At 34.5% G+C, this 10,738-nt stretch overlaps 1 protein-coding gene across 1 annotated transcript; it reads right to left on the minus strand.

The window, feature by feature from the left end:
* Positions 1–3,823: 3,823 nt before the first annotated feature.
* LOC105644214 (obscurin-like protein) lies at positions 3,824–8,893 on the minus strand. Its single transcript, XM_012229489.4, has 7 exons — positions 8,705–8,893; positions 6,205–7,898; positions 5,927–6,071; positions 5,687–5,834; positions 5,359–5,604; positions 4,849–5,133; positions 3,824–4,588 (listed from the first exon to the last, which is right to left on the minus strand). The coding sequence occupies exons 2-6, from the start codon at positions 7,877–7,879 to the stop codon at positions 4,858–4,860; spliced, it is 2,490 nt and encodes an 829-aa protein (XP_012084879.1). The 5' UTR covers positions 7,880–7,898; positions 8,705–8,893; the 3' UTR covers positions 3,824–4,588; positions 4,849–4,857.
* Between the last annotated feature and the right edge of the window lie 1,845 nt (positions 8,894–10,738).

The following is a 10,738-nucleotide window of genomic DNA, read 5'->3' on the forward strand; positions in this document are numbered from 1 at the left end:
TAAAAATTAATTTTAGGACATAGTTGAAACGAATTCAAACAGTTTTGGATGCAATTGCAAATATGGAAAAATTTCAGGAACCAAACCGTATCATAAAAACCTTTAGGGATTAAGATGCAACTTTGCATCATCTTCTCAAAACGGAAACTGTTTCCTGCGATAGGAATTCCTAAGGCCGCAGAAACATTCCCGCCGTTGACGGTTTCCGCTTGGTCAAGGGACGGTCTGGAGGTGGTCGCACCACCAACGACTCTCCCTTCTCGGCCTTGACAGCATTGTCTCGCCGGAATCGCAGTCTTTCTATTTTTTTTTAATTTAAAATCGGAAAATGCAGAACCGAACCGGAACTCTCACAGGGAGGCGACGCGCGTCCAGTCGAACCGGATGCAGCACTGCCCCCTGCGGCTCACGGAGGCCGGCGATGGTGAATCGCAACCTCAGTTTTGTTCCTATTCTTCAATAAAAAGTCCAATTCAAAAAATTTTTTCTTTTATTTTATATTTTATTAAATCAGATTTAATTGAAAAATATACCTTAAAAAAATAAAGAACATCATATTTTTGCCATCCCAGTAATCAACATATTGTTTTTACATCTTAAACATTTAAATGACGGCTCTGATACCACTGTTGGGTTTCAATATAACAAATAAGCAGTGGAGTAAGATAATTATAACAAAATAATTATTTCAACAGTGATCTGTTTAAATGATTAAAATAATAAAATTATTTAAAAGTAGATTCTTCAAAACTTCTATCTATGTAGCTAGGTTGTCGCAAACCATTAACTGATCAATTGTCCGACTTCTAATAATATCCACACAAATAGACAATAAAAAAACTCTAAAACTATTTTAGAGGGTTGAGAGATTAGAGAATATGATGATATTAGATATCTATGTTTAGTTTTGTGGTTATGAACAACAACTGTCTTTAAACTGTCTCTTATACTTTATATATGAAAACTCTATGTCATAAATTAATTATAATTATTTATTTAAATATTTAAATAAATAATGTATAACTAAAATATATATGTGCGTATTTATTTATTTAAACAATTTAAATAAATGATCATAATACATATAGTAATAGGATTTTCAATTTAATTAAATTTATTTATTTATTTAACTATTTAAATAAATAAATCACAATTAAAATATTAGGTTTACTTAATAAATTTTAGACATAAATCAATTAAGTAAATACTTAATAATTTAGGTAAAATTGTAATTAAATTTAAATAACAATTTTATCCTTAATGTTCCAAAACTTATTTGTAATCAAGTAATACTTGATTCGATTTCTCATTTTCATTTTTCTCATATCCATTCTTATGTGTGTGACGTTCTAGATTCCAAACATGTAGGGGACAAATATAAATTAAATTAAATTAAATAATTAATATTTAAATGTCAAATACATTGTTAGAGAACATGTTATAGTTACCCAAATATTTGAAAAGTCATAGTGGTTTGACTTAATCTTTCAGTGCATGATTTATTAGTATAATTAATATCCCTTCATTATTAATGTTCTGATTCAATAATTAGGCATGAAGTGCGTTTGCTTTACTAAATCATGTTAGTTTTCTTTGATCATTTAAATGAAATTCCAAATTCTAATTTGCTAATTTCATTTTACCTTGCGCAAGGAGTTCTTAATCAATACTAATAAAGAACAATCAAAACATTTTTTCTGATTTTCCTAAGTGAATGAATCATCTCTTAATTACACAAGTATCTCTATACAGTTTCTACTATATCCAATTAATCATTACTTATTATTCATAAATGAATAATGTGAATGAAGAATCAAAATGTAATCATCCTCATATAAGATAACTTAGTAATTTTAAGTCAAAATATCACTTACACAACTATCCCTTGAGTATTTCATAGACCATAGACACAAGTAACTCTTTATATGGAATTCTCATGCAGGTCAATTCAATGAACTTATTCAAATAACAAGCACCCACATATTAGTTCCAGATATCACGTATATCTCAGCTTATATGAACAACTGTTTCTCTAAGGAAAGAACTTACTGTCTACCAATCTCAATAGCTTTAATTATTGTCTAATAATGAGGAGAACATTGACTAGGAATGTTTAGAGACACTGCTTTAATGCAACTATAAAACTTATAATTAATAACCACATTATAATTTATTTTGCAACGTAGTATTGTCTCATGGACTTTATCTTTTAACGAGATCAAATAAATAGAATATAAAAGATAAATAAATACCTTTTATTCATAATAAAATATTTATTACATGAAATATTATATCTAAATTATAACCAATCAAATTGGCTATAGGGCATATAACTAATATAAACTCTATTCACACATGAAACAAGACAAATAAACCCAATTCATAAACTTTAAACAAAATTTTAGCTTTATTATATATCGTTTGAATTTTATGTCTATATGCATAGAATAGGTTTAATGTGGTAGCTAGCTTCTTTAATTTTTACGTTGCTGCTTTTCGGGTTTTTTTTTTTTTTTTTTTTTTTTTTTTTTTTTTTTATGAATCTTATCCTATATATAAAATCAATCATTGAATGATTTTCAGAATTGGGGAAAAAACACTAATTTGGATAAAAACTATGCTTCTAAATTCTAACATATTTCAACATCACCATAGTTTACAGATAAAATAAGATTGAACCGTAAATTATCTTACGAGGGAGATATAGTAGCTTAGAATTCGAGCCTGAGCTCATCTTTTTCATCGGAGAGATAGTGGAGAACGTAAGGAGCGACTCCAACAACGGCAACCCAAACACTGAATATGATAAGTAAAATGTTTTTAATTCGATTGGATTTGATTTTCTTTTGGTTTTTCTATTTCGCAGCTTACTCCTTGCCTTTCAAAAAATCTTCAACCCTAGACGTAGTTTTTTATTTGTAAAAAGAAAATTAAGAATGGAAGGTGTATTCCACCTTCATCGCATGCGATTGTTAACTATTGGAAATTAGGTTTAGATTGTTCAATCTTCTTGACTTTTTATAGAGCTGGTTAGAAGTATATTAGAAAAATGTTAGTGATATCTGGATAAAGATAGCGGAGATCTTTCAGTATCTGTTAGTTAGAGATTATCTAGGAATCTAATATCCCTCAATATATATTTATATATCATTTTTTGATGTATTTTATTATTATATATTATCAGATATCATATTGACAAATTTGCATAGTTCTCAATTATGGGATTGACACTTATTTCTACTCTTTTTTGCTATCCATAGCTAAGTTAGTAAACACACCTCAAGGCTTAGGAGCTCTTAAGCAATGTCTAGGATTTGAATTATGGCATTGTAAATGGAGAAAATTGAGTTGGAAAGGTCGCCCCCTTAATGGACCTCTACAGAATCTGAATATGGATTATTTGATTGTGTCGAATACCAAATGGTTTAATAAAAAAAAAACATTTTACTTATCATATTTTTCTGGATAGTCTCACATATAGAAGTTTAATATTTGATGAGTTCGCTTCCACAAAAGGCCAAGAGACTGAAAGGGAGGAACTAAGAATATCTGAACAGTTTAAAATATTTGTTTTTTTTATTTGTATATTATGATCTTTTGTTTCAATGATGTATTTTGCTTTTAACAGTAAAACATGCGCTTAGAAATTTATTATTTCTGAAATTATTTTTAAATTTGAATTTGTTTGTGTTGCAAAGTACAAAAATATAGTTGGTTCTAGTAGTCATTTGTTTAATAAAAGAATATAAAGATATTTTTAGATTAATATTTCATTCTCTTTTTTTTAACTTGAAAAACGGAATTTTTAGACAAGAATTGGACGGAAAGACAAAAAGTTAGTATAAGAACTTCATAAAACATTTTCTATAGAGTAGGGACGTAATCATAATTTCCCCAAAAAGTGTCAAAAGCATTTTGTTTCTGTTCCTTCTCTGTTAGATCTTATGATGAGAAGAATGGAAGTGTTTCAGTTACAAGTTTGGATCTAGCAATGGGTCTATTGCGCTCGTGACCTTTCTCCTCTTTCTCCCCTCCTCAAACAAGCACTCAAGCTCCTTGAGGAGTTCTTTTGTCCTTTAAACACCATTCATTTAATTAAAATTCCTCTGCTTTGCTTCATTCTCAGATTGCTTCCAAGCAAAACAGCTTTTTTACATTCATGTCACAATAACAGCTTTTTTTCACTCTTCCTGTCAGACTTCGTTGAAGAGTAATAGAGTCCCCTGCACACTTGTGTTGTCTCCAAAAATGGCTAAAAGTCTTGCTTAAACCCATTGCATTTGATATATCACATCGTTGCTATAACTCTCCTTCCACAGTTTATTGCAATACACCAATAAAAAATTTATACCTCTTATTTCCATGAGATGCATGTTTTGTCCTTCCAATCCAGAGGCTGCAACTTCAAAAGCAAGAACCTTAAGCTTTGTTAACAGTTCATGTTGTTTAGTCTGATCTATCACTTGCTCTGTCTTCCAGGTACATAGCTTATGAACATCTGAAATTGCTGCTGAAAAGCTTGTACCCACCATAACTATTGGCTCTGGTATCAAATGTCAGAATTGCAACTTCGAATCTAGTTATGGGTCTATTTAGCAGACATAAAAAAAATGTATTTAGATTAGAGCTCATAACAGAAAAGTAGCAATTGCAATGACCCATCCCATAGATAATTGGGATTAACAACAAACATAGACAAAGACCCATTTCATATGAATATTTTATTTTATCATTCCCTACGATTGTCTAGAAGCTAACCAGCAAAGCAGCATTAGCCCTAAGATATCAAGCTACAAAAAGGGAAAAAAAAAGTTATTTAAGGAAAAGAAACTCATTCAAAATATTCACCTTAAGAATTTAGAGCCGTGCATTCATCCTGTCCCAATTTGATGGATCTGGAAGAGACAAAGTAGAAGTTTCTTCACTCTCATGGCCCTTGGAGGCTCTACTTCTACTCACTGTTTTATAACAAAGATAAGACAATGACTGCAGCCATGAAACTAATGTCGGTTTGCGTGTAACATCATCAGATTCAGCAACCTGAGTATACAACTCATTGAGAACCACATTTTGGCCATCTTTTGGTAACTGGATAATAAGTTGCGCCAACAACTTCATTAAGTCTGGTAGTACCTAGAAAAAAAAAAAGCCAATTATGTAAAAATAATACATAAGTACATACATACATACATACATATATGCATGTGTATTTGAAAAAAAGTACTGAACCCTCCTCATGCATCTTCAAGAAGTGGAGTGGAATGTAACAATATAGTTAATCAATCAATATCATTAAATCAACTTTCAATATGAAGATCAGGAACAAATTTAAACAACAGTTCTAAATTAAATACGTACTTGTATATCAACTAACGATATAAGCCGTAACAACAGTTCTAAGATTTTCTTAAAAGGCTCTGACTCTCCCTGCCAGTTTTTCCATATATCTGTATCCCGAAAGGAAATATCACCGCAGAGTATATTTGCTTTTTCAACAAGACTATGGATACAATAAAATAAGGCTGGACTCCCAGCAGGAAGACTCCGAACCAAGGCTGCAACTCCAGAAGCCATACCCTCAAAGGGGGTAATACCAGGGTATCCCTGCATTCATACAAAAGTACAAGTCAGAAACTAGAGTTGAATGATCAAACCATCAAAATAAGGCTTTCAGCTGCTTAGGTACCTGTAAGGATCTTTGCAGGTAATAGAAAGCTAGTTGCTCCTTGAGTAACGCTCTTTCATTTTCAGTAGAATCCTTCCCTGAAGATATGAATGCCACAAATATGGAATGGGAGGCTCGAGCTACTTTTCCATTTGGATGCCCCATATATCTAATAGCATTTGTAATAAGGAATCAAAATTCTACATGCCATATAAGAACTGAGCTTCCCAGTAAACTAGTTAATTGTGTAATACAGGATACAAGAACATAGTGGGAGCTACTACCCTGCTAAATACAGGGCCAGGCAAGCGTTCAACACATGTTGGTATAACCCGCAGGTAAAATAAAATGCGGGCAGTATGCACTTCATCCTTGAACCATCTATATTCCACTTTGTGCATGATTTCTACAAGAAATCATTTCAAATTTCATGAATAAGTAAGTTAAAAATTTTTTTTAAATAAAAAAATGAGAATCAACTGATTGTGCATCCTAACACAACATACGGAGAACGGAATTACAAAATACACCAGGGATACCTTGAGGATTTGTAGAATCAGCATAAGAGGGCATAGATTCAACGAAAGAGCCACATGCAGTCCCATTTTCCTGTACAATAACAACCACACCTCTTATTACATCCATGTACTCAGACAAGCGCATCCTGCGGAAATACTCTACACAAGAGAATGAAACTAGTATTGAAACAGAAGTCTCCATCTGAGCTTCAGGTGAGTATTTTGAATTTAGTTTGTGCCTAGTAACAGCCAATGCAAAAACCACGACCATAAGGAAAGAAGACTCAGCAATTTTCTCAATATCTGCAAGCAATTCATCCTCTTTGCCGCGAAGAACAAAGGCAACTTGACGATGTCCCAAGTAGAGATCTTGGCAGAAATTCCATATCATATTTTCCACCATCACCTTGTTTTCTTCATCTATTGAGATATACTGGTTGCAGAAAACACCACATATGGCCCCTGCTTCCTTAAAAGAAACACTATTCAGATGTTCTTTAACCTCACCAGGCCTTATTTTAGCAAAACTGCCATGTGGTATTGCAAGGATCCTTGTATATAAACGCCGCAAGGGAAATATTTCCATTAATAATGCTGACAAAATCGATAAAAGCAGAGGAACTCGGGAAGACACAGACCCACATCGAGCCAAAGCTAATGAAATGCATTGTAGCAAAAGACTAGTTTTGGAATCATTTTCTGCTCCAGAAAAACCTCTTGTATCAGTAATCAAATCCTGTGCCACAGATTCTATCCGATTCTCTGAAGAAATCCTTAATCTTGAAACAATATGCAGGTCTTGGCCACCAGATATCGATCTATTCAAAGCTCTAAGAGTGCCAGCTGCAGCCATGACGAGAGCAAAAGGAACATAGTCTGGCTTCGTACTCTCTAGAGTCTCTTGAGAGAACTTTTGCAATTTCTCCTTAGAGTTTGATTTAATGAACCCAAACATAAACCAATCAACCAAATGCAGAATCATGAGTCCATGGGAAACGCTACCTTGAGGTCCATCCTCCTTCCCCCAAATTCCCAACAATGCGTCCAATATTCTAACAAAACAAGTATTCACAGAAGAACATAAAGCATATCCAATACCTGCAAGAATATCTGGAATAAGTCCATGAACAGAGCCAACCAATCTGTATTCTTCATTCAACAACCTGGAGAGCAACTGCAAACAAACAGACTTGGAGGCTTCTGATGCAGAGGGAACAAAAGCAAAAGCACCTAGAAGGAGAACCCCTTGAGCAAATAGCTCAGGACTTTTCTTGGCAACAAAGTCATTATCTAAAAGTTTAGAGAGGACATGCACCGCTGAATCAACAAGCACTGAAGAGGGCCTGAAGGATTTTCTAACCCAGATGTAAAGAAGCCGAAGCAACAAAGGATATGATTCGAGAGGAAGGAAGAGGCTTTGAGAGGATAAAATGGAAAGAAGAAGCTTTGCTTGGGGATCAGCAACATGAAGGGAAGCTTGAGAGTGAAGAAGGATTTTCACAGCCTGAAGATGATTGGACTGGAATGATTGATGTTGAAGGGAATCTCTGAGTTCAGCCCATGCTTGAATAATGGCCCGGGCAGATAAGGTTGAAGATTGGCTTGTGGTGATGCTGGTACTAGTAGTAGTAACAGTTCCACTATAGCTCCTCAGCCATTCTTCAAGGAAAAGGGTATGATTATCTTGTCTAGCCATATTTGTTTGTATTCCTTACCTGCACAAAAACAGTATCTTCTTTTCTTCAGATAGACAGTCTATAATCTAAAGCATATGTTTCCATATTATCAATTACAGCTATATGATAACAAATCAGCTTAGATAAATTCTTAATTTCTTATCCATTATCTAGCATTCAACTTCAAATTGTAGTAATGGGCATCTTAGATATTACTCGAATCAGATATAGCCAGTAAAATAAATTAATACCCAATTCTAGATAATTATAAGTGCAACCAGTTTGCTATTGCTTTCCATTCATTGATGAGTGATAGAAATAGAAATTGGGCCCAAAGAGAAAATTTTGCAAACTCCCAACAAGCAATTCCCCTGTACTATCTTCGTCTGAAGGTTTCGAATAGATTCCTCTTGGCGAGCCCATGCTTGGTATATTTCGCTTGAAAATTTGTGTAATCATTCAATGGATCAAGCAAGATGTTGATTTCTCTTTTCAAATCAAGGTATTCTTCGATCGAGAATATTCCCTAAAAGAGCTCTATAAAATGCTTGCCGATGTGTACAGTGCGCTAAGAGAATACAATCGATCGTCTATAAGGGAATGCACCCCGCGGAAACAAGGGCGAATTGGCCGCACTCTACCCGGTTATGGGGCAAGAAAGGGATTGATAAACGAAGCACCTGTTCTCCTTCCTATCCTATTTCTTTGGAAATCAATCTTTCCCCAGCTCCAAATTGAGTTTTGGACATACAATATCTTTCAATTTAATGATACTATATGCATGCAAGACGTTTAGAGCTACAACAATTCAATATGAACAAGAAGAATAAAATCAAAAGGGTTACCTGGTTAATTAGCTGCTATAGAGAGATGGATACTGAAAGGCCGGTAAAGCAGAAAGACCATTGATTCTCCGTATAAATCGCCTCAAAAGTGAATTGCACTTGCCTTCTTCTTTCCATCACTTCCTATCTTCTGCTACTGTCCAATCCCACATCCCGATGAAACCTATTAGTTTCCTTAACGGTTATTTCTAAATTACTATTTAAGCCTTCTATCCTATTACAATACAATTACACCTACTGCCCTTGTCACTGTACTTACGCGCCGTACTTGACAATCTTGGTGGCCCACCATAACTGTTTTATATTAGCCCCATACATGTAAGTTGACTGCAACGCCCTTTCAAAATTTTACACACGCCTGAGTTCCAGAGACGTTTAAGAAATGGTCTGGTTGCCCTATCGAGAGCCGATGGGAATTTGAGGGTGCTCATGGAGTTGGGTGAGAGTTTAGGAAAATCGCAGAAATTGGAAGGAATCGAAAGGTTCTGGATTGTCGTCGAACCCCAACATCGTAACATCTACGATCTCTCCTCTTATCTAGGGTTGGCCACGGTTCAGATTACGGTTTGAAACCGAACAGATACGGTTCTAATTCCGATTCCTTAATGGTTTGAAAACCGACAGTTCCGACTGGTTCTTCAATTGGTTTTCTGGCGAATCGCATAATTGTAAAATAAAAAATTAAATAATATTTTTTCTTCAAAATTTAAAATTGAAAAATTTGAGAAATAATTTCTAAAAAGAAAAACACCCTTAAAAATTAAAAAAATGCTTGAACTTAATTTATTTTTAGAAAAAAATGTTTAAACTTAATTTTTGTTTTAAAAAAAAAAAGTATGTCCCTCAATATTCGGATTCTTGAGCTGAAATTTCTAAATTTTCATTTGGATATCCCTCAAGATTATATTGGTTGAGAGTGAAATCGAAAATATAGTTTGTAGGGATAGATGAATATTATGTTTTTCCAACCTTTTCCTTACCTTAGCGGAACTTGAGTTTCCTCTACTTGTGTCACGACCCGTTTCCATGGGCCGGACCGGCACTAGAGCCCAGGTAAGCTTAAGGCCCCCGAGGCCCGTAGTAAGCCTAAATTATCCAATATGTCTACCTATCTTTTCCAATTTCATCAAAACAGTAAACCCATATACAAACATCTGGCCCAATCTCAAATAACACATAATGTATAACTAGGGCCTATTCACAATAAATTATAATCACATTATGGGCTTACTGGTTCACTTGCAGCTAATTACATAATATTTAATTTATAGTGTAGTGCTAACAATAAGTCCAACATTAATACACAACCCTATAACTGCGGAGTTCAATAATAATCTGATAATCGAATAATTTTATACATCCAAAATTAAATAACAGAAATATAAAGTTTACATTTATAACTCTGCGAAGTAGATTGCAGAGCTTCAGTCGAATCAGCTGCTTCCTAGTACCTGGGAGGTTTGGAGAGAAGGGGGTGAGTTTTGCAACTCAGTGAATAATAATAAATAATACACACCACATACAGTCAAGCAAAATGCAACCTAGTATACTGAATGAACACACAACAGTCAATCATATGACATTACATCAGCACCCACAAACAATATCACCTTCAAATAATCACATCACGTGGAAATTAGTCAGTGGAGTCACCGAAACCCCCGATGAGCCGTCCTCCCACATGGCCCATCCTCTCACGTGTGCACCAGGGAGCCAATCCCCCATTCTGGCCGACCGGTTTAATCCTCACACAACCAGTCCTCTCATTATTATTATTATTATTTTTTTCTAGTCTCTCTTTTCTTTCTTTTCTTTTTCTTTTTCTTCTTTTTTTTTTCTTCTTTTTTTTTTTATCAACAGGAGGCAACCCGGTCGTCTCCATCAAATCTAGATCATCAGGCGCTCACAACAGGAGGCCACCCTGCGGGCTGCGATCAGATCTAGATTATCAGGTGCGCCCAATAAAGAAGCCAACCTGTGGTTTTCCATAACACACAAATCATAGCGGTAGGTGCACACGGGGGCGCCGATCTC

The sequence above is a fragment of the Jatropha curcas genome, chromosome 6 (genome assembly GCF_041381405.1).
Source record: "Jatropha curcas cultivar XTBG-Jc1 chromosome 6, XTBG_Jcur_1.0, whole genome shotgun sequence".
NCBI classification, from domain to species: Eukaryota; Viridiplantae; Streptophyta; class Magnoliopsida; order Malpighiales; family Euphorbiaceae; genus Jatropha; species Jatropha curcas.

Coding starts and splice junctions, on each gene's coding strand:
- LOC105644214 (XM_012229489.4), bottom strand. CDS start 7,879: ATGGCTAGACAAGATAATCATACCCTTTTCCTTGAAGAATGGCTGAGG. Junction 6,072..6,204: donor TGATTCTACAAATCCTCAAG/GTATCCCTGGTG, acceptor GATTTCTTGTAG/AAATCATGCACAAAGTGGAA. Junction 5,605..5,686: donor ACCTGCAAAGATCCTTACAG/GTACCTAAGCAG, acceptor GTATGAATGCAG/GGATACCCTGGTATTACCCC.